The sequence below is a fragment of the Mercenaria mercenaria genome, chromosome 6 (genome assembly GCF_021730395.1).
Source record: "Mercenaria mercenaria strain notata chromosome 6, MADL_Memer_1, whole genome shotgun sequence".
In the NCBI taxonomy this organism is placed as follows: domain Eukaryota; kingdom Metazoa; phylum Mollusca; class Bivalvia; order Venerida; family Veneridae; genus Mercenaria; species Mercenaria mercenaria.
This window is the reverse complement of record NC_069366.1, coordinates 38,021,643-38,046,729: the sequence shown is the minus strand read 5'-3', so window position 1 is coordinate 38,046,729 and position 25,087 is coordinate 38,021,643. Positions and strand designations below refer to the sequence as shown.

Below are 25,087 nucleotides of genomic sequence, written 5' to 3'. Positions count from 1 at the left end.
GCAAAATAGCTGACGGTGCTAGGACCAAAATATCCAAGTCAAATTAGTCCTGTCTTATCTTCTCCTCCTTTCTAAGTCTCCGACGTCTTTCTCACGACTTAAAATACAATCTGCACTTTCCACAAAATGTTTATACTCAACTCTGAACACCACATATGTCAGTTCAACCATCAAAAAATTTGTATTAAGCATTAAATATTTGCCGCTTTTTGAAAAGCACGTTCGCCCGGTGTAGCATAAAAACAGAATCTTTGCTGGCAATAGAATATTCACGACTGTTGTAGACTCTTCCACGCGTTTGATACTACATATTAACGACTGTTACAACCCAAGAACTATGACGCGCCAGGTATAGAATTAGTGAAAGATAGCAATCGCTGATTGGCTAAGTGTATATATCGATGTAAATGTCACGCATAGCTCCCTTTTATTTTAGATCTTTCTTTTTTGTCGGCTGCTAGATGGAATTTACAAAAACATTAGATATTTCTGTAAAAAAATAAATAAATAAAAATAAAGAAAGCAACATACCATTCAGTATCCTTAAACCCAAAAAATTTAATGTGTTAGAAAAAATAAATGATGGAGATACATTAGTAATTTGACCCACTGGATATGGAAAGTCATTAATTTATGAAGTTTTGCATAAGATTTCAATTAGTTATACCTAATTACAGTTCTATTATCAATACTAGATACCTGCGTAGAAAGAGAATAATTTATAGTAAGTTACCAGTTGATCTATTCTATACGTACCTATTCTACAACATGGACAATATAGCTGACTGGAAGCGCTTATCAGTTGTGTATTGTTTAAACCTTCATAGTTTTAGGTTTAACTTGTTATGTTCGGTGATTGAACAATCCTTTCAGGATTAATAAGACAATGTGCATGTACTATATGCATTCAATACCAAGGTTTAACCTGAGCTACACATTAGTCTTTGGGAAAGCCTGGCTATTTTTAGATTAGCATTCGCGCGGTGGATTATGGTACTCGTACAGATTTCTGTACGTTTTTAATCGGTTTGTAACTGACTCTGTATTCGATAAGACAGATCAGTGAAACAGACTACGACTGTTGTTGTTGTTATTCACTGACTTTATCACTATGTATCATGTTCAGTCATCTGTTTGTAATTCAACATATGATGCTATTGATTTACTGAAGTATTCATACTATATTATGTGAACATGTAAAAGGTGTTCTCTGGAAATAAAATATAAATTCCAAAAAAAAGTTCAACTTGGTTAAACGGGTAGGGATAGAGTGCAAAATGGACCCCATTTCGCGAAATGGACTTTACGTCTACGAAATGGACTTTTATTTTCTTAATTGTGACTTTAATTTAAAAGTTAACTGTATTTTCATCAATAGATATAATAGAAAAGAGGTAAAACTAAATGTCGGTCACTTTTGATAAAATATTTTTTCCAATTTATAACCAAAATATTACAATTTATTAAAACTGCGTCCTCCGAAATGGACATTTTCGCGCCAAACTTCTACAAAATGGACTTTTATTTTCTTAATTGTGACTTTAATTTAAAAGTTAACTGTATTTGCATCAATAGATATAATAGATAAGAGGTAAAACTAAATGTCGGTCACTTTTGATAAAATATTTTGGTGTGAAAATGTCCATTTTGGAGCACGCGGTCTTAATAAATTGTAATATTTTGGTTATAAATTAGAAAAATATTTTATCAAAAGTGACCGACATTTAGTTTTACCTGTTATCTATTATATCTATTGATGAAATACAGTTAACTTTTAAATTAAAGTCACAATTAAGAAAATAAAAGTCCATTTCGTAGACGTAAAGTCCATTTCGCGAGATGGAGTCCATTTCGCACTCTATCCCTATCGTGGTTAAACAAATTGACTAAAAACAAGTACATACATAAATCAAGTTTAACGTAAATCGAAAGAAGATGACCGAGTAAACCGAATGGTATCTAGAATCAACAAAAATGGCGGTGATTAAGAAGAGATTTATACTGTTAATTTATATTTTGTCAAATATCTATTGCATTCAAGCCCAACTATCCCAACTACCCCCTATACCGCTTGTAGATCCTTCTAATTGCAACACAGTGGGTACAGTCAGGCAATACTTTGATACGACACGACTGGAATGCGTAGATTGTTCACAAGATGAGAACTTCCAAGTCACAAGCCCGGATGGTGAGTCCAGACATGTTCGTAAATGCTACATGAAAAACTTGGCGGTTTATTTATCAATTTTGAAATTTAAAGGTTGCTGCTGCAAGTTGTTTTTGCTGAAGTCTGTCTAATAATATGAAATTAGGCACTGCCTATCTGACAGGAAAACCAGGTTGTACAGATTATTTCTGCATATGTCTATGTTATACTGCTTAACAACCGTTATCGATAATTTATATCTGGCATAGATGTTCTTTCCGCTATTTTCAGTATTTACAGTAAGCATGACGGTTTTGCTCTTATGAAAATTAGGAACAATGACAAATGTTTTAAAATGTGTTGGTTTAAATGAACGTAAGTCTAATCATTTCTTCAAATGTGTCACGACTAGATTGACAATGGAAAATAGTATTAACGAGTTAAAGATAATTATACCACTTGCTGCTATTTTCGCGTTACATCTGGTATCGCGGTATTTGATTTTTGTGAGAACAACAATGTGCAGCGCTCTCTACAGTAAACACATTTGACCTACTTTGAAAGCTGATTACGTTTCACACCCTATTTTTGTAAATGTAGGCAGGGCTTGAGCTAGGGAGCGACTTGAGCGAAATAGTCGCTTTGTAGCTCCCGACTTCGCTCTAATCTAACATCAAAGCGAAATTCAAGTCGCCCGATTTTTTTATCCACACTCCTCCAGTTATCCGCTGTCGGCCTGTTGACACTTGACTGGAATACACGATAGCATAATTTAAGCTCCGCCTACTTCAGATTACGGAGAAGTGCGAAGGTGACACTTGTTTTGTAAACTGACTGTTGATAAACAAAGCAGTAGGGATTTATATTACATAAGCTTACACATTCTTTTTTGACCATTAGAAAGTATCTTACCGTGTTTGGCTCCAGTAATTTCCTGAAATCCACTTAATTTTACTCGTATTTTTCAAAACCCAAACTTTAGAAACATAATATCAGAGGTCGCGAAAGCCGTCGGACATTTCCGGTAAATTTTGATCAGGTCCGGCGTGATATATCAAGTTCACAAGACCGAGTGTCCGATAAAAATTGCAGGTCAATATGATAAAATAAGAAGAAAGTCCTCCACGATTTCGCGAAAGTTTGACTTTCATCATTAAACTGTAACATGGAATCCCGAGAAATTGATGTCAAACTATATTTTAGTAAGCGTTTGTTTCATTGGTACTTAAAATAGAAACAGTGGAAACCCCTCCAACGTCACGACAATTCTAAGAACGCGCGTTATCATTGGATGCGTACTAATCGTGGATGGTACTCGATTTATGTACGCGGGATGACTGGAATTTCCAGTAATTCCGAGGTCATCTTTCTCTTTATATGTCAACATCAACGTGACTTGGTGCAAACAGTAGACTTGTGCGGGAAAAGACAGCGATGATATAGCAAATGTATATGAATAAAATCTGTAAAAAAATCCTTTGGAAGCAAAGAATGCAACCAAGAAGAATAACAGCAGACTCGTTTTGACTGAGTCTGTTCGCGAGAGGTAATGAAATATGCAACATCTCTCACGCCCCCTAGCAACGGCTTAAGCGGGACTCTAGATCTATTACACAGATGTTGAATGGACTCCATGGTCCCAAAGGACCAGAAAATATAACAAACTGAATCCAAGCACAGGGAGACTTTTTACAGCCTGAAAACTTAATGTCTGAAATCTGTTTCAATTAATATGTGGAAATAAACTTAAAGGATGTAATTTGTGTAATGCTGTTTATATAGACTATGTATAAATACCAGTTTTAAAGATCAGATATCAAATTTATTAAAAAGAATTCGGTCTGGTAAAATATTATCCTGTCCTGTAAAAAAATCATGTTTACCAGACCGACTGTCCTGTGAATTTTCAGGGTCTTTCGTGAACACTGTAATATTATCATTGACACTTTCTGTGACTAAAATAACGTAACTGAAATTTACGCAAATTTTTGACACCTGCCATCAGAAACTGGGTTAAACCTGTTTGACAACTGTTTCTTTTAATGTGTGCCGACACCAGCGTATCAAAGAGACACCAGCAGATCAAAGAAGATGTGTATTCGGTGTGATGTCATAGTGATGTCACTCCTATTGACATGTATTTAATTCACATACTTGTTATTTAAAGTGACTGACTTAGAGTGCATTGGAGCTTGATTTTTTCTTTTTTTTTTTTTTTTTTTTGCTGATATGGAATTAACTTTTTTAAATTGTATTCATATTTAAAGGGTTTTCTTGGTTTGGACAATCAAGGCAAGAGTGAAAAAAAACTTGAATTTGCAGTTTAATCACATTAGATTCACAAGGTTAAAAATGATAAGAAAACAGAATCACTGACATTTTCAGTGAATTTGTTATTTACTTTAAATTAATAGACTTTGTAAACAAAGACAGGGAATAATAAAAATAGTAATGTTATATAAAGCATATTTAGTTCCATTGTCAGCTTGCATGTCATGGTGCTAAAATCTTCCCACGTTTTCCCTAAAATCTCGCGACTTCTCCCTAAAATCTCTCCACTTCTCCCAAATCTTACCTGAGGGAGAAGTGACTTCTCCCTAAAATCTTAGCCTAGCTTAAGCCCTGGTAGGTCAATTATTTTTAAATGCCCTCGTCGATCATTTGACTAGTAAAATTGGTAATGAATTGCGTGTTGTACCCTTCCACTGTGTTAATTTTACATTGCAATAATTTTTAATGTCTTACTCACTAAATTTATTTTGAAAATTTAGGTGTCCTATACATTTTACACTTTCACAGGAAGCGCTTTATCAAATCGGATGCCGTACCGCGAAATTAGAATTAACTCTCTTGGCGAAAGTGAAAGTCACATGCACCGGAAACATGATGGGTTTAAAAGTAAACAAAAAAAAAAAGATTTTCTAATTGAAATAATAGTGGAAAAGAAAAGGTTTACGAAGTTAATAGGAAATAATAGCAACATAATATTGTTTTTCTTTCCTTTATTCATTTATTCCCTTAGTACCACGAAAATAGCTGCAAACAGGGTAAGTGATATTAGGGTGCTCAGAATCCAGTCCCAAAAATGAACCAGAGGCCACAGTTTACATACTAATATTTAAAACTGTCCAGTGTACCACCTTTGGTATATACCTACACTCGACGATCATGCCTTTGCTATCAATTTGTTTCTCTAAATCTAATATAAATTTCTGAATCCGGGAATGCAAAGTTTCTTTTCATTTCATGTGTTACCAGTAGTTTTTTATAAAACAATTTACATTAAACCTGCGTAACGTCGCCATCATGCCCATTCACGAACTGCAGTACGTGAATCACGTACAAAATATCAAATGCACGCATAAAAATCACTTGTTGGGGGTACATGCACGCAGAGATTCGGAACTCCAGTTCAGCTGCAAAATCGCTTTTTATTTCATCGCGCACTTGCCAATTGTTTGGTATGGTCTAAAACGCAGATCCGGTCCACGAACGTTATAATTTCGTTTCCATCACCGAATTCTCGGCGTAATTGTCAGCTGTATAGAGGGGTTTGGTAAATGTTTTAGTCGGACGTCACACGGGTCGTGTGCAAAAAAAGAATGGATACGAAACGCAAAAAGGCATTTTAGCTTTAATAAACTCAGCAAAAGGTTAACAGTATTTTATTTTTCGATATTTAACCGCAATTTTGATACACATTGCATATCTGTAATAGTTTGGGCATTTATTATTGATGGACGAATTTTACCAGTCTTCAGTTGACTGTATGTTATTTCGGACGAATCGTGTTCCGTTCACGAAATTGGGAATACATGAACCTTGCTAAAAACTTATATATATATAGTATAATATAGGGAGGGGTCTTTTGATTCAGAATTTCCTATCTTAACTTTGGAAAAACATTTTACATTTTCTAAAATTATCTCATCTGTTATACCCCACCCACGAGAGTTCTGTATGAAAAAAAACAACAACAAAAAAACAAAAAAAAACATGTAATATACAAATTTCAGTAGTTAAATAGAAAATTTTCAGATCTGCCATGTAATGTACCCCCAAATTTTGAAGTGTACCCCTATTTTGCAAAAGCAGGGGGTACATGTACCCTCAACTTTAAAAATGAGTGGGCATGCTGGTCGTGCTCAACCCCATGGCAATAGCGCATTTGGATGATGTCGGTGCAACATCAAGTCAGATGTGACACTATTCATGCTTTGTTACTCATGTGGAAAAGACATAAAAAGGAAGCAGAAGACATAGAAAAAATTGTCTAGATATTCAGGCAACAAAGACGAATAACAATATACGGACGTTACCATCTTGGGGATTTTCATTCCCTATTAAGTTATTAACCTTACTTACTTGGCATATCGCGAAGGCTTATTTTAAAATGAAAGTAGCTGAGCCTGATGTTTGTTTATGGGATTTTCCATGCAATGTAAAGGAAGGTAAGTATGGTCCTTTCACAGAAGTTTTCCTTTACGATACATGATCTGACCTAGACTCGTATTATGTACTAATGTCATCATCCTGTTTTTATTTTTAACAAAGCTGTATTTATTACTGCTCTTACTGTCCTAACACATGCATATCATGTACAGGGGTTCCACTAGATCTGAAAACCCAAGAGTCCCAGGACACTTAGGTCCAAATTTTGAAGGGTCCTTTTCCAAATTACAGGAGTCCTGTCCCAACACGTCGATACTATAGGACTAAATTTTCTTATATAGTAATATGCAGCTGGTAATACAATAATACAATCTGACTAAAGTACATATCCTATTACGCTACGCATAGGATCTGAAAACGACCTATTCATTGCCTCGTTCTGACGGCTCTTTCTCTAGCCAATCAGAGCCTAGCTTACAACATCTTGCAAATCTACATGTAGCATTGACTTTTGATATTTACAATTCTTATGTTGTAATGTATCAGATAGCCGGTTAGCTCAGTCGGTTCGAGTCCTGGAATAACCGCATATTTTTCGAGTCCTGGAATAACCGCATATTTTTCTTATCCTTTGACAATCGAACAAGTCGTCTGATTGGATAACATAATAATAGCAATAATGGAAATCCAAAATATACAGAAGACGAATATGAATAGGCCGTTCTCAGATCTTCGTTTAGAAGATCAAGTACTTTAGTCAGATTGTACAATAATATTAACCGAAAGTTTTGTTTTATTAATATTTATTTCATAATAAAAAACATAGAGCTTATTCAGTTGTAAGTAATAAACTATTACAAGAATGGTGGGTGGGGTTTGATGGCTTTGCATGTTATATTATCAAGGTTATAATGCAGTAATTCGGTCCAAAATGTGCTTCCGTGGTGTAGTCGAAAGAAGCCCCTAATAAATAGATCCTAATTTTTCCATTTTTCGCGCATTTGCGTGTAAACCCGGGGCCAAATGGGCATTATTTCACTGGTGGAATGAATTTTACATAAAATAGGATACGTTTCATGCTAATACTCCCATGTTTTCGAGTTGTTTACTTGAAAACGAAAGTAGGGTGTTTATTATGCGGACCGCTTTCTGAAATGTGGCAATATGAGGGTACCTGACTTCAGTTGACTTGCATTTCACTGCATACTATTCAACACCCCTTTTTCTTTTCGTTTTCTCGAAGCAAATGTATGGATATCTTGTGGAAAATAGGTCTACGGCGTAGTGAAAATCTAGAAACTGTAACAAAATTGGTCTGAAGTAGCTGAATTTTATATGAAACAAAGAACAATTTCTTTTATTGGTATATAGCCTCAAAAATGCTTCAGAATATTAGCTGCTTTAACAACAGTTGTCATATTTTTCTTAATTGCAGACTTTTCAATGACTAATTATTAAGATTGCACTAGGAAATCTCAGAAAAGACAGATATATGTCCGAAAATCACGGTCGCGAAAACAGGTGACAAATATGGAAAACGTGTTAAGACTTAAATTCTTGATAATATACCTGTTTTTATGCCCCCGAAGGGAGACATATAGTTTTTGAACCGTCTGTCAGTCTGCAATTTTCGTGTCCGGTCCATATCTTTGTCATCGATGGATGGATTTTCAAATAACTTGAATGTGTACCACAGTAAGACAACGTGTTGCGCGCAAGACCCAGGTCCGTAGCTCGAAGGTCAAAGTCACACTTAGACGTTAAAGGTCATTTTTCATGATACTGCATTCGTGACTGGTCCATATCTTTGTCATCGATCGATGGATTTTCAAATAACTTGGCATGAATGTGTACCACAGTAAGACGAGTTTCGCGCACAAGACCCAGGTCCGTAGCTCAAAGGTCAAGGTCACACTAAGACGTTAAAGGTCATTTTTCATGATACTGCATTCGTGTCTGGTCCATATCTTTGTCATCGATCGATGGATTTTCAAATAACTTGGCATGAATGTGTACCACAGTAAGACGTGTCGCAAGCAAGACCCAGGTCCATAGCTCAAAGGTCAAGGTCACACTTCGACGTTAAAGGTCATTTTTCATGATACTGCATTCTTGTCTGGTCCATATCTTTGTCATCCATGGATGGATTTTCAAATAACTTGGCATGAATGTGTACCACAGTAAGACGACGTGTCACTCACAAGACCGAGGTCCATAACTCAAAGGTCAAGGTCACATTTAGACGTTAAAGGTCATATTTCATGATAGTGCATTGATGGGTGTGTCCGGTCCATATCTTTGTCATTCATGCATGGATTTTAAAATTATTGGGCATGAATGTGTACCACAGTAAGACGACGTGTCGCGCGCAAGACCCAGGTCCGTAGGTCAAAAGTCCTAAACTCTAACATCGGCTATAACTATTCATTCAAAGTGCCATCGGGGGCATGTGTCGTCCTATGGAGCTAGCTCTTGTTTTTATTTATTTTCTTTCATCATAGCTATTCAAAACTTACTATTTCTGCTTATTTAAAGCATTTCCCTCCTAAACTAAGACTCGGTAACAAAAAAAAATGCTATATTGTTACGGCCGATCAGCTCATAAAATCTTATCAAGTACAAAAAATAATGATTATAATTATCGATTTTTATCTCGACTATTCATAGAATAGTAGAGCTATTGGACTCGCCCATGCGTCGGCGTCTGCGTCCGCGTCAGCGTCGGCGTCTGCGTCCCGATTTGGTTAAGTTTTTGTATGTAAGCTGGTATCTCAGCAACCACTTGTGGGAATGGATTGAAACTTCACACACTTATTCACTGTGATAAACTGACTTACATTGCATAGGTTCCATAACTCTGTTTTGCTTTTTTACAAAATTATGCCCCTTTTTTGACTTAGAAATTTTTGGTTAAGTTTTTGTATGTAAGCTGGTATCTCAGTATCCACTTATGGGAAAGGATTGAAACTTCACACACTAGTTCACTGTCTTGATATAACATGCAGTGCAAAGGATCAATAACTCAACTTTGCATTTTACAAAATTATGCCCCTTTTTCAACTTAGGAGTTTTTGGGTTAAATTCTTTATTATGTAAGCTGGTATCTCAGTACCCACTAATGGGAATGGATTGAAACTTCATACACTTGTCCACTGTCATGAGCTGATAAGCACTTTGCAGGTTCCATAACCCTATTTTACTTTTTTACTAAATTATGCCCCTTTTTCGACTTTCTTATTCATTCAAGCGACAAGGCTGTTAAATAGTCGAGCGTTGCTGTCCTCCGACAGCTCTTGTTTTTTATAAAGTAATCTAATTATCGCCAATCGCCTGCCTAATCAAATAAAATTGTTGCAATTTTTCTCCCCTCTTTTCAATAACGGATGTTGTTTATTACACAGATTATCGATTTTTCACATCTTTTGATCCACAAACACCGTGTTGACAGCTTACAGGCTGTTATTAGACAAGTCCCGCCTGGTGATCGCCTGTCAACAGTAGTTTAACTCAGCCTTCCATTACCTTACTGCTTACACCACACATATCATTATTAGTGTATGTGTGCTTTCAGTGACCGCGAGTGTTTATTTGGAATTCACGAGTTACTTATGGACACACTTTTATTGCAGGAAATAAATGATAAGAGAGGATTATCAAAGGAAAATGCCCCCGGGTGACGCACAAGCAAGTATCATGCCAGGTCCTTTGAGCGTCTTTTGAAAATCTCCCGGGTCTGGACCCCTGTGTTCTGGGTCAAATGGAACCCCTGCATGTATCATGTAACATTTTCCCAATTCCACCGGTGTCTGTGGCATTCCCAAATTGATGAAAAAAAGGCCTGGGGTGATAGGGCTTATGGAGTAGATCACCACTATTGTTTTTGGGGTCATTCCATCGAATGTCAAGGTCACAGGGCACAAACATGGAAAACAATAACTTGAGAACCACTTTACCCAGAATGTTGAAACTTCATACTAGGTTGATTGGACATGCAGAGCAGATGACCCTTATTGATTTTAGGGTCACTCCATCAAAGGTCAAGGTCACAGGGGCCAGAATCCGTCACACGTTATTTCTGATCAATAACTGGAGAACAGTAGGAGAGATCGCTGTTACGTCACGCATTAACACCTGTTTAGCTGATGGTGGGCAAAACAAATGTTTTTACATCGTTTGTGTATGGGATCAGAATTTTTAATTTTTAATAACTTTTTCGCTCATTTATGGATTTTAAAAATTCAAAAAGTTTTGGAATGCTTACAATTTACATATTTTCTTATTCAGATATCTTTTTAAAATGAATAACCATTTTAAATGACATATGATTTTAATAGCGGCGTGGCGATGCTCCAAACTTTTAGAAAAAAACACTGTAAGTTAAGCATTCATAATTAATCCATATTATTTCGAAATAATAATTAAAAGTAATCAATAAATTGCTTGTTTTATATCCTTTCCATTGCAGGTTTTTTTTCCGGCCGTTTTATAGCCGTTATTCGGCTATATTCCCAATGTCAAAAAGTATGTATTTTTCCCAAAATAAGTGGAAAAATTCCCAATCTTCATTCTGAAAAAAAAAATTCATCAAAATTGCACAACTATTGACCAAATAATGGACAATTTTGTAATGGAACTATGTTAAATAGGTTGTACAATGTGAAACAAGTGTATGAGAAAGTGCTTAAACACATCCTTACTATATCCTATAGGACTAAATATTTCCCAATTTGGAACATTTATGCGTCACAAATCCCAATTTCGGGGGTAGAGGCTATGTTCCCAAATAAGCTAGAAAAAACCCTGCATTGATCAAAAAATTATTTGTATCATTTGTGTTTTAAGAAAGTTTAAGCCGTTAGAAAAACATCACTGTTTACAAAAAAACATGGACGCTCGGCGTCTGCCCACCCGATCTTTGTCTTATCAGTTCTAAAAATAGAAAATACAACGGATTTGTATACAAACACGATCTCTCCTATATGAAGTAGAACCTTCAATCTTCATAGGACGATAGGGGTTACAGAGTAGATGACCCATAATGTTTTTGGGTTCATTCCATGAAAGGTCACATGGACCTCAACATGGAAAACCATTTCCGACCCAGAACATGAAAACTTCATAGGATGATTGGACATGCAGAGTACGGCCGCACACCAGGGACCCTCGGGTTCAACGATCGCAACGCGCAATGGTCAGTGCCTCTGGCACTTGGACACGCTGAACACCTGAAATATTGTCAAGAACACCCGTCGCGAGGGGCAGAAAAAACAAACACGCAAATCTGAATTGCGGCGACGGGTGTTCAAATGAAGGTTCCGCGCTAGCTGTACTGTAGATGAGCTTATTGATTTTTGGGTCAATCAGAGATCAAGATCACAGGTGCCTGAGCATGGAAAACCATTTCCTATAAATAACTTGAGAACCACTTGACCCAGAATGTTGAAACTTCATAGGTTGACTGGACATGCGTAGTAGATGACCTCTATTGATTTTGGGGTCAATCAATCAGAGATGAAGGTCACAGGGGCCAGAACATTGAAAAACAGCCATTTGACACAGAACCTTCAAATCCTCATAGGAAGATAGAACTTACAGAGTAGATGACCCCTCTTGTTTTTGGGGTCACTCCATCAAAAGTCAGGGTCACAGGAATACCATTTCAGATCAGTAACTTGAGAACCACTTGACCCAGGATATTGAAACTTCGTAGTATGGTTGCAGTGTGTTTTTTTTTCAGGCCAATTTGTGACTGAAATAGTGTGTTTATTCCCCAATTTCAAAGTTAAAATTCCCAAAGTTAAGAATTTTTTTTTACTTTTTCAACCAAGGCTGTACTTAATAAAACCTTAAACTTTTGAAACACAAGACAGTATATTAACTTAATGCATTTATAGCCATTTTTTCTTAAATGTAACATTTAAATTAAAAAGTATGACTTTTAACAATTGCCAATCAGTGGAAAATAAGTTAACACTGATTGGACATACACCGTAGACGGTCCGTATTGATTTTGGGGTCACCCGATCAAAGGTCAAGGTTACAGGGGCCAGAAGATGGAAACCCGTTTCCAGTTCATAACTTGAGAACCTCTTGACCCAGAATATTGGAAGTTAACATGGGATGATTGGACATGCGGAGTAGATGATCCCTATTGTATTTCAGTAACTAAGCCAAACATCAGTGTCTCTTTGATTTTTTAACCTGTCCCCTATTGAGTTCTAGCCTATTACTACTATGCTTTAGGGGAAACATGCTCTTTTCTACAAAAACATTTTCTACCTGTGTCTCCCACCATACAGTGGTGTGGGAGACATATTGATTTACTCCTGTCTGTGTGTCTGTCTGTCACAAAACTTGTCCACAGTTGAACATTTCTCATTTGATCTTCACCAAACTTGAACAAAATGTGTTTGCCAATAAGTCCTCTGCCAAGTTTTATAACTAGCCAAATCGGCCCAGGCACTTCACAGATGTAGGCCGATTACTCCATCATGTGAATACCAATAGGCCGCTTACTCCAACACTTAAACTGTATATAAAGACAGACGTGTCATGCGCAGACCCAGAACCCTAGTTTAAAGGTCAAGGTCACATTTGGAGATCAAAGGTTAATGGGACATTTTTCCTGTCCAGTGTATAACTTTGTCATGCAAAACAGCATTTGAATATTACTTGGCACAAATGTTCACCACTATTAGAGGGACTGTCATGCACAAGAACCTGGTCCCTAGGTCGAAGGTCAAGGTCACACACAGATGCCAAAGGTCAGATACAAGAATGACTTTGTCTGGAACACTTCTTCTTCATGCATGGAGGGATTTTGATGTAACTTGGCACAAATGTTCACCACCATGAGGCACTCTTGTTTTTTAGAATTATGTCCCTTTGTTTTGCTATAAATAGCTTATATTGTAACTTACTTATTACAGGCCGTAGGGAAAAATCGAGACCAGTTTTCTGTGGTACAACATGCATGTTACATCCAATTTTTAGGTGGTAAAGAGTTTTGTGTGGACTTATATGGATTTTTATGCCCCCCTTCGAAGAAGGAGGGGTATATTGTTTTGCAGGATGTCAGTAGGTTGGTCGGAATGTAGACCAATCCGTTTCTGGATGATAACTCAAGAACTCTTGGGCCTAAGATCATGAAAGTTGATAGGGAGGTAAGTCATCACAAGCAGATGACCCCTATTGATTTTGAGGTCTGTATGTCAAAGGTCAAGGTCACAGTGACCCTGAATAGTAAAACATTTTCTGGATGATAACTCAAGAAGCCTTGGGCCTAGGATCATGAAAGTTGATAGGTAGGTTGATCATGACCAGCAGATGACCCCTATTGATTTTGAGGACAGTATGTTAAAGGTCAAGGTCACAGTGACCCTGAACAGTTAAACGGCTTCCGGATGATAACTCAAGAACGCTTAGGCCTAGGGTCACAAAAGTTGATAGGGAGATTGGTCATGACCAGCAGATGACTCCTATTGATTTTGAGGTCAGTGTGTCAAAGGTCAAGGACCAGGAACAGTAAAATGGTTTCCGGGCAATAACTCAAGAACGCTTGGGCCTAGTGCCAGGAAAATTGATAGTTAGGTTGGCCATGACCAGCAGATGACCCCTATTGATTTTGAGGTCATTAGGTCAAAGGTCAAGGTCACATTGGCCAGGAACAGTTAAACGGTTTCTGATCTTCTTGTCCAAAACCATAGGGCCTAGGGCTTTGATATTTGGTATAGACTTATATAGGGAAAATCTTGTTGTCGAAACCACAAAGACTATGGCTTTGATATTTTGTAATGTAGCGTCATCTAGTGGTTCTCTACCAAGTTTGTTCAAATTATCCCTCTAGGGTCAAATATGGCCCCACCCCAGGCGTCACATGGTTCATATAGACTTATATAGGGAAAAACTTAGAATCTTCATGTCCATAACTTACATCATTCAAATTTGGACCACATGTATAGTTTTGAGTGGCAAGATGAACCTTGACATGAGTTGACCTTGACTTTGACCTAGTGACCTACTTTCACATTTCTGTAGCTAAAGCCTTCAAATTTTGACCACATGCATAGGTTTGTGTACCGAAAAAAACTTTGACCTTGTTATTGATCTAGTGACCTACTTTCACATTTTTGAAGGTACAGGCTTCAAATTTGGACCACATGCATAGTTTTTTTGTTCCGAAATAAAATTTGACCTTGATTTTGACCTAGTGACCTACTTTCACATTTCTCAAGCTACAGCCTTCAAATTTGAACCACATGCATATTTATTTTTGTGTTCTGAATTGAAATTTGACATTGATTTTTACCTATTACCTACTTTCACATTTCTCAAGCTACAGCCTCCAAATTTGAAGCACTTGCATAGTTCTGTCTACTGAAATGAACTTTGACTTTGAAATTGATCTAGTGACCTACTTTTACATTTCTTAAGCCACAGCTTTCAAATTTGGACCACATACACATTGTTTTGTACCGAAATGAAATTTGACCTTGATTTTGACCTTGAGCTAGTCTTGAAATTTGGAACATTCAAAAATGGCTCAGTGGATTGCGCCAAGATCACTCTGTAATCTCTTGTAAGGTTAATAGGTTAAAGGCCAAGGTCAGATTAAACCAGAATGGTAGAATATTTGTTTACAGTGAGCATATAATTTCTATTCCTTGTGCAATTACTGAATGCATCAAGGGGGGCATTTCGTGTTTGACGAGCTCTTGTTTTTTCTTTACTATGAATAACTTTACCTTTTTGATAATCGGCCAAAAATGCTAAATTAAATCAACTGTAGGGTTTTATATATATGTTGTAGTCCAAACTGGAATCTAGGCAGATCCAGAATCTGCCTAGACCAAACTAGAATTCTAGTTTGGTCTAGGCCAAACTAGAATTCCAGTTTGGTCTAGACCGATTCCGGATCTGCCTAGGCCAAACTGGAATATTTGTTATGAACTTAAAAAAAATATTTGTAATTTAGATGAAAACCGATATTCTGGTTTATATTTTTTGCATTAAAGCATTGAAGAATACCAGTTAGGAAAAAAACTGTTAACAAGGGATACTTAATTGTATTTTTAAAACATGTCCCAAAATTATATAATAAAACCAAATATTTCCCCCTAAAAAAAACTGTTACCAATTCCTTTTGAAGATTATCTAATTTAGTAGTAGTAATTAGGCCTTTCATCTCCAAGTTTGCACAACTGAAGAATCAGTTTTTCACAGGAACAAAAGATAAAAGTAAATAAAATCAACATGTTATGCAGGGTATTTGAAAAAGCACCGAAATGATGAAAATATATTATAGACTGTATTGAGACAACTCATATACACTGTATGTATTTCATTAGTGCTTCATTATGTTGCTTATCTGTATTTATTGCTCAAGTGAAAGTTTGGTTAAAGTATGTATTTTATCAAAAAAATGTCATAACCATATTTCTTTGTTTTCTCAAATTATAAAACTGAATAATATGGTCTGTTTTCCATTCATTAGGAAAGAATAAGTTATATAACTTGCCCAAAAGAAACAAAACATACAAACTATACATCACCATAATTCACCACAAATTATGGTGTCCCTGTGAGGTGAAAACAAGCATCTATTAACATGTTAATTCTTAAACAAGAAGATTCCAGTTTGGCCTAGGCAGATCCTGAATCGGTCTAGCCAAACTGGAATTCTAGTTTGGTCTAGGCAGATCTGGAATCGATCTTAAACAAACTGTAATTCTAGTTTGGTCTAGGCCAAACTGTAATTCTAGTTTGGTCTAGGCCAAACTAGAATTCTAGTTTGGTCTAGGCAGATTCCGGATCTGCCTAGATTCCAGTTTGGACTACGACATATACAAATTTTAATCCAAGTTATTTGTTTGTAACATACTGTATATATAGTACAATATTGTTTATACATCATTGACAGATATCAGTTCATTAGGGGACTATGATTGCATGGCAATACTTGTTTTATCAAATTTTACTGCTTTGACTTAAAATGGCTGCCATTACAGCTGATACAGCGTAATTTTGTTAACACCCATTTTCACTAACGACTGAGTGCCATTAGATTCTTCTCTTTTCATCCACAGACAATTATGGATATAAGTTATAAGCATAAATAATATATTATTTTGTATAATTATGTTTACATGGATTTCAGGCTTTTCCTGTATTTGTAAACTTGGCTTCAAATACAAGCAAAGTTTTGGTGGAAATGTCACATGTGAAGCTTGCCCAGCAGGTCAGGTAAGGCATAACTCTCAAACATTCAGGTTTACCATTATAAGTCCCCTACAGGTGGAACACTGGAGGGGACTATAGGAATGCCCTCCATCAGTCTGTCTGTCTGCAAATCTGGATCCTGCAGTTACTCGAAAAGTATTCAAGCTAGGTTCATAAAACTTGGTATATTTATAGAGGGCAATATGTAGATTATGCACATATATGACCTATGCCTGTAGCTCAAAGGTCTAAGTAAAAATTGTATCTGCTCTGTAACTTTTATATGCATTGATTGATTATCTTAATGGTACACACAAACATTCCCATGGTGAGACAATGTGTCAACACATGATCTATGCTTGTCAGTTAAAGGTCAAGGTTACTGTTTAAGGTCAAGTTAAATTTGTTTAAGCCCCATATTTTTTAATGGCTTTGAATAATTTTTTTTATTACTACACAGTAAAAAACACAGTAAAAATTGTATCTGCTCTGTAACTTTTATATGCATTGATGGATTACCTTAATGGTAGGCACAAACGTTCCCCATGATGAGACAGTGTCAACACATGATCTATGCTTGTCAGTAAAAGGTCAAGGTCATTGTTTAAGTTTCAAGTAAGATTTGTTTATGCCACATAACTTTTAATTGCTTTGAAGGAATATTTTATTACTACACAGAAATGTTCCCTATGATTACACTATGTATCGTGCACATGACCCATGGTTGTCAGTCAAAGATCAAGGTCACTACTGAAGGTCAAGTAAAATTGTTTCAGCTCCATAACTTCTGTGTGCATTGAGTTATACTGGTAGGGGACTTCTGTATTGCTACTGCAATTCTCGGTCACTTGCTTTCTTCTTGCATTGATAATTTGCCAGATGTATTTTGTTCATGTGTTCATTGTAGATTATCTAAAAGAGTGATCAATATTGTCATACTTGACTTATATCTGAGGAAAGGTTTTTGCACAGCAAAATCTTTAGCATCATAATCTAAAATGGGCTACAAACAAACAAAAATGTCACAGTGGTAAGTAGATGCAGTGCTTTCTAATTGGATGCTACACCTGTAACAAATTAAGTGCTTGCATATTGCTTCATCTTAAAAGTAAATCAGTAATGTCCTTAAAATATCATAATTTATGCTTTATTACTGAAATAGTACCTCTTGTCAGACAGTGCTTTTATAAAAAAAAAATATACATGTGATAATTTTCTTGGTTATTACAGGTTGCTTCATCTACTGGCTACAATTGTCTGAAATGTCCAGCAGGAGTGGACACAACAACTAATACATGTGCTTCTTGTAATGGAACGTTAGGTACGTACCATTTGTAACATTTTTTTTTCGTTTAAGAATTCTAACTTGGCTCAATTTGAGTTCCAGTTTAACAAAGAAGGAAATCAAGCTCTGTATATTATGCGATAAACAACATTTGACGCGTGGGCTGGTAAGAGAGCATTATGACGTCAAATTGCCGCATGACGTCCGATACATTACTTCTCGGGTAAATGAAGTAAAGCATAATATTTATTAAAATATGTAAATGTGCATGTCGGAATGAAAACAGTCAAGGCCTTCTTGTGATTTATCGTCTAATTTACCATGGTAACGCCCTCGTGGTTCAATTCCTGTGCATCTGAACTCTGAAGTGAACCGTGGTAAATTAGACGATAAACCACTCGAAGGCCTTGATTATTTGTGAAATAGTACACTAGACAGTGGAGTTCTGTGATATAACTTTCATACATGTACCAGACTGGGATGACTGTTTGGTCCACAGTACATTGTGACTATCTTTAAAAATAGTTTAAGATTAAATCCAGAAAAGTTTAGGGTAACTTGTTTAAAAATTAGTTGTTTGACTACCCATGAAATAGTTTAAAATGAAATAAAAATAGGCTCTTACACAAATGTCTTTACCTACTGAAGTTATTAAATGATTTAAATAAAATAGTAAAATGTCTAGCATTTTATCATTTTTAATCAGCAAGTTCAGTAAATTTAATGTGGAAAGACACAAATGTAAGATTCTTTCTTTCACATGTTAGCTTTTTCTGCTCAAACATGGCATTTTATCTTTCTTCAGTTATCATAAACAAAGTCAGTTCTACCGATGTGTTCTATGCATGAAATGATGTCATTATCAGATGTTATGCAAAAACTATGACGTGGCATTATTTCACTCCTGGTATACTAAACACATTAAAATCACAGTAAAAAGTAGTTGTTTTTAAAGTTGCTATGTCTTACTGAAAAAGTGTTGTTTGTGTTAGTTATACTTGATTACAAGGTTTATTTCAATGTTACGAAATTAAGAATAAACATTTAGAACTGACAGGGTGTTTTGCATAGTTACAGATGTACTCAATTTTACATTCTATCATCTCTATATGGTTAAAAAATCCTGTATAGTATGACCAGTTTCCTAATTTGACATACAGCAGAATCATGTATAGTATGAACAAGTTTCCTAATTTGACATACAGCAGAATCATGTATAGTATGAACAAGTTTCCTAATTTGACATACAGCAGAATCCTGTATAGTATGAACAAGTTTCCTAATTTGACACACAGCAGAATCCTGTATAGTATGAACAGTTTCCTAATTTGACACACAGCAGAATCCTGTATAGTATGAATAAGTTTCCTAATTTGACATACAGCAGAATCCTGTATAGTATGAACAAGTTTCCTAATTTGACATACAGCAGAATCCTGTATAGTATGAACAAGTTTCCTAATTTGACATACAGCAGAATCCTGTATAGTATGAACAAGTTTCCTAATTTGACATACAGCAGACTCCTGTATAGTATGACCAGTTTCCTAATTTGACATACAGCAGAATCCTGTATAGTATGACCAGTTTCCTAATTTGACATACAGCAGAATCCTGTATAGTATGAACAGTTTCCTAATTTGACATACAGCAGAAGGCAGGGCCATTGTTTCCGAATGGGTTATATCAGGTTTTTAAGTTACGTGTTTTACAGAGATAAGCCCTGAACGTCAGCTACTGGGACAATGGTATACAGAACAAGGTACCCAGGTCAACACAATCAGCTGTCAGCAATGTTCAGATGGGACCCAGCCAAGTGCTGATAAAACAAGGTACAGTTTGTCCATTATATTGTTCATACAAGCAGACCTAGTGGAAAGACACTTGACATTGAAACCAGGGGTTGTGAAGCTCTACACATGCTTTTCCAGCTAAAATTGCTAACATTTTAAAAGTAAATACCTGGCTTCTAAAAGAACTTGCTAACCTTTTGAAATTTCCTTTTCAGGAATTTTAAATGTCTTTTAAGGGAGTACTTTTATAAAGATACAGAGGAAATGTTTGTGCTCATTTTGACTCTCAAAAAGGGCTTATTTCAATATGTAGACATAAAAATGATGTCAGAACTGTCAATCCATAAAAACACCTAAAATAACTATGTTCTGTCGTGATTGCTTTAGTGTTCAAGGTGAGGTGATTTGTATGAGCACAAATCTTATTCCCTGATGTTTTCAGTTTCGAAGACTTGTGCTGTAGGGGGACTGTTTAATATACTGTGAAATCATTAACATTCGTGGGGGACTGATTTTCGTGGATTTCGTGGTTAAGTAAATCCATGAAATTTAATCCTGACAAACAAGTAAAATTCCCATTCAATTTATGTTCAAAAGTTGAAATCCACATATTCATATCCCCACGAAATTGCCGTGTTGACCAAAACCACGAAATTTCATGCCCATGAAATTAAATTATTTTACAGTACTTGGTTTTCTCACTGCAGATGTGATGTAAGGGGGCCATTTTTGCTCAGTAATCTTGCTGCAGCATTACCCTAGGGGAACTATTTTGCCTTTGTATTCTTAATGCTGCAACACTGCAGGGAAACCATTTTGCCTCAATATTCTTGCTGTTGCAGCACTGTATTGGGGCAATTTTGACAAAGTATTGTTTGGCACATCATTGAAAATACTTCCGGTCTTTAAATAACAGAATTATCAATACTTTTTATGCCCCCGAAGGGAGGCATATTAGTTTTCAACTGTCCTTTAGTTCGTTAGTTCGTTCGTCACAACGTTAACTTTTTGCATGAAGGCACTTTACTCGCGAACCACTGCACCCAGGATCTTCAAACTTCACATGCTAGTAGTACTTATTGAGTACACGACTCCTACTGACTTTGGGTTCACCACGTCAAAGGTCAAGGTCACCGGGGCCAATGTTAACTTTTTGCATGAAGGCACTTTCAGGGTTCATACGCGCCAGGGAAAAGTCAGGGAAAAATTTTTTTTTTCAAGGTCAGGGAATTTCACAGAATGTCAGGGAAATTTGGAAAATGTCAGGAAAATGTCAGGGAATTTTCTGATCTGGTTAGGCAACAATTTGTAAAGGTTAAGGCAGTTTCTTCAAATATTTCCTTTTTCATGAAAGCTATCACGCTTACAACAACTAAAGCATAATTATGTCTCCCCCAGGAGACATATTGTTTTTGCCCTGTCCGCCCGTCCGTACGTCACACTTCATTTCCGAGCAATAACTGGAGAACCATTTGACCTAGAACCTTCCAACTTCATAGGGTTGTAGGGCAGCTGGAGTAGACGACCCCTATTGATTTTGGGGTCACTCCGTCAAAGGTCAAGGTCACAGGGGCCTGAACATTGAAAACCATTTCCGATCAATAACTAGAGAACCACTTGACCCAGAATGTTGAAACTTCATAGGATGATTGATCATGAAGAGTAGATGACCCCTATTGATTTTGGGGTCACTCCATCAAAGGTCAAGGTCACAGGGGCCTGAACATTGAAAACCATTTCCAATCAATAACTAGAGAACCACCTGACCCAGAATGTTGAAACTTCATAGGATGATTGTACATGCAAAGTAGATGACACCTATCAATTTTGGGGTCACTCCATTAAAGGTCAAGGTCACAGGGGCCTGAACATTGAAAACCATTTCCGGTCAGTAACTTGAGAACCACTTGACCCAGAATGTTGAAACTTAATAGGATGATTGGTCGTAAAGAGTAGATGACCCCTAACGATTTTGGGGTCACTCTGTGAAAGGTCAAGGTCACAGGGGCCTGCACATTGAAAACCATTTCCGGTCAGTAACTTGAGAACCACTTGACCCAGAATAATGAAACTTTGTAGGATGATTGGTCATGCAGAGTAGATGAACCTTAACGATTTTAGGGTCACTCTGTTAAAGGTCAAGGCCACAGGGGCCTGAACATGGAAAACCATTTCCGATCAATAACTTGAGAACCTCTCGACCCAGAATGTTGAAACTTCATAGGATGATTGTTCATGCAGAGTAAATGACCCTTTTTGTTTTTGGGGTCACTCCGTTAAAGGTCAAGGTCACAGGGGCCAGAACATTGATAACCAGTTCCGATCAATAACTTGAGAACCACTTGACCCAGAATGTTGAAACTTCATAGGATGATTGAACATGCAGAGTAGATGACCCCTATTGATTTTGGGGTCAGTCTATTAAAGGTCAAGGTCACAGTGGCCTGTTCATGTAAAATCATTTTTTGGAAATAACTTGACAACCACTTGACCTACAATGTTGAAACTTAATAGGATAATTGGACATGCAGAGTACATGACCCCTATTTATTTTGAAGTCACTTGATCAAAGGTCAGGGTCACAGGAGCCTGAACAGTGACTTGAGAACCACTAGGCCTTGAAATTTAGCGGGATGACTGGACATGCCAAGTAGATGATCCCTATTGCAGCCAACCATCAGTGTCTCTTTGACTTTCGCTCCTGACCCCTATTGACTTCTTGCCTATAGGACTTTGCATTGGGGAAGACATGCGCTTTTTTACAAAAGCATTTTCTAGTTTTAAATTATATGCATATATCTATATTCTACATATTTTTCAAATTCCATATAGAAGAAACTGAAAGGGATTTGCACCCCTTACCTCCTGAGCAAATCTGGTGATGGCTATATCTAATGATTCGATCCCCTTCTCATTTAAAATTGAACCACTAAATGTGCACATTTTAAGATAACAAAAGTCATACTAGGTCACTTGGTTTGTATTGTACCGAACCAAAAAGTCAGGGAAAAATGCTTTCATGTCAGGGAAAAGTCAGGGAAATGTCAGGGAATTTTGTATGAAAGAATGTGTTTGAACCATGAGTCTTTACTCGTGAACCACTGCATCCAGGACCTTCAAACTTTACATGCTGATAGTACTTATTGAGTACACGACCCTACTGACTTTGGGGTCACCACTTCAAAGGTCAAGGTCACAGGGGTCAATGGTAACTTCTTGCATGAAGGCTTTTTACTCGCAAACCACTGCACCCAGGACCTTCAAACTTCACATGCTAATAGTACTTATTGGGTACACGACCCCTATTGACTTTTGGGTCCAAGGTCACCAGGTCAAAGGTCAAGGTGCTGCGGGGGCATTTGTCACCGTTAGTGACAGCTCTTGTTAGTTTTACGATTGATTTATTTCACTAGACAGTAAGGTCATTTACGTTGTGGAGAGCATTTTGTATTTTTAATAGTTTGTTGAAAATCAGTTTTCACATTTCTGCACATCTGATGCTCTTTATATTTTGTACAACCCTTTATAAATGTTTTTTTAACATTACAGATGTGAAAAATGTACAAATGTTTTACCAGTGTCTGGAGATAATAGCTGCAATTGTCCAACAAGCACAAATGAATTTGTGAGTACCAGTATCAAAATTTTAGCTTGACTGTTTATGGAGTAAGAAGGGCTAATGTACCTGGCATCAATGTTGGCCTTATTATTGTTTTCAGGTTGCATTTTTAGTTCGATTTTTTGAAGAAAAAGTAGAGCTATTGCACTCGCGTCGGTGTCCGCGTCGCCAGCGCCGTTGATTAAAGTTTTTGATAAAGTCAGATATCTCTGTTACTGTCAAAGCTATTGACTTGAAACTTAAAATACTTGTTTACTATCAAAGTCTACACCAGGAGAAACAATCCCATAACTCTGGTTTGACTTTTGACAGAATTATGCCCCTTTTTAACTTAGAACTTTTAGTTAAAGTTTTTGATAAAGTCAAATATCTCTGTTATCATCAAAGCTTTTAACTTGAAACTTAAAATAAGTATTAACTATCAAAGTCTACACCAGGAGAAACAATACCCATAACTTAATAATCTTTGACAGAGTTATATCCCTTTTTAACTTAGAATTTTTTGTTAAAGTTGTATAAAGTTTTTACTGGCAAAGCTCTAATTCAGAGTCAAGCACTTAGAAAAGTCGAGCGCACTGTCTTATGGACAGCTCTTGTTATAGCATGACTCTCAGTTTCATTCTGTCTTCTGAACTGCTGCCTCTATCTGGTTGCCATCAAACTTCACATAACAGTTGCCACTTTGTATAGATAAACTTGTCAGTTAAGAAGTGTAAAATGCACACAGTATGGAAAAAATAACTAGACTGGAGAATGGCAAAATGGAAAGAGTCACATGCCAAGACATTTTTTTTTGAAAAATACATCCTAAAATGACAAAAAAAAAAACAACTATGAAAATACTTGTTAGGAAAGAATAAGTGTACTTCTTTGCCATGGTAATACCAGCTGAATGGCACATGTCCCATAACACATGCTTTTGTTTTGATGAAATTAAGCTCCATTTTGTATTTAGCTGTTTGTTATTGCCATGAATTTGTCTTGTTGCAAGGTTACTTATTTCTAATATTCAAGGCAAGTATCGTAATCTGTGATCTGTACTACACTAGAGTATGTCTAAAATAATCTCCAGTATTAAATAATTTTTACTACAGTCTGTACAAAGAAACAACATGTTATTGGATCAAATCCTAGAGGAAAATGGGTCTGTAACAAGTCTATCTTTATCTACTTATGTTTACATATTAATTTGCTATGTTTGTATAGTTCATAATACACAGTACTCACACAGTGTGTTTCTCTGAGAAACCGCCACTTTGGTTTCAGTGATTGTCGCTTTTGTCAGTAGAAGGATGAAGTGGTTAGATCACTTTATGTAATTTTTTACTTTTCAGACTGGAGGATTTTGTATACCTAAATCATATTTGGGAAATATTGCTGAAAGTGACAGTTTGTATCAGATACCAAGAACTGTAAGTCTATACTGAATAAGATTCTAAGAACTGTAATAGATATCAAGAAGTCAGTCTTTATTGTGTAAGATACAAAGAACTTACAAGTCTGTACTGAATAAGATACCAAGAACTGTAAGTCTGTTCTGTGTAAGATACCAAGAACTGTAAGTCTGTTCTGTATAAGATACCAAGAACTGTAAGTCTGTCCTGTATAGGATACCAAGAACTGTAAGTCTGTTC

The 25,087-nt window shown here is 36.4% G+C and overlaps 1 protein-coding gene across 3 annotated transcripts in view; it reads left to right on the top strand.

Annotated features, from left to right (window-relative positions):
* The first annotated feature begins 1,945 nt into the window (after nt 1-1,945).
* LOC123550531 (meckelin-like) overlaps nt 1,946-25,087 on the top strand; it is a 73,163-nt gene continuing 50,021 nt past the window's right edge. For all 3 annotated transcript variants that reach the window (XM_053545645.1, XM_053545646.1, XM_053545647.1), the window contains exons 1-6: nt 1,946-2,188; nt 16,695-16,780; nt 17,987-18,077; nt 19,756-19,873; nt 23,384-23,459; nt 24,788-24,865. In XM_053545645.1, the coding sequence (XP_053401620.1) occupies nt 1,975-2,188; nt 16,695-16,780; nt 17,987-18,077; nt 19,756-19,873; nt 23,384-23,459; nt 24,788-24,865 (663 nt within the window). In that variant the 5' untranslated portion in view covers nt 1,946-1,974. The remainder of the gene's footprint in view (nt 2,189-16,694; nt 16,781-17,986; nt 18,078-19,755; nt 19,874-23,383; nt 23,460-24,787; nt 24,866-25,087) is intronic.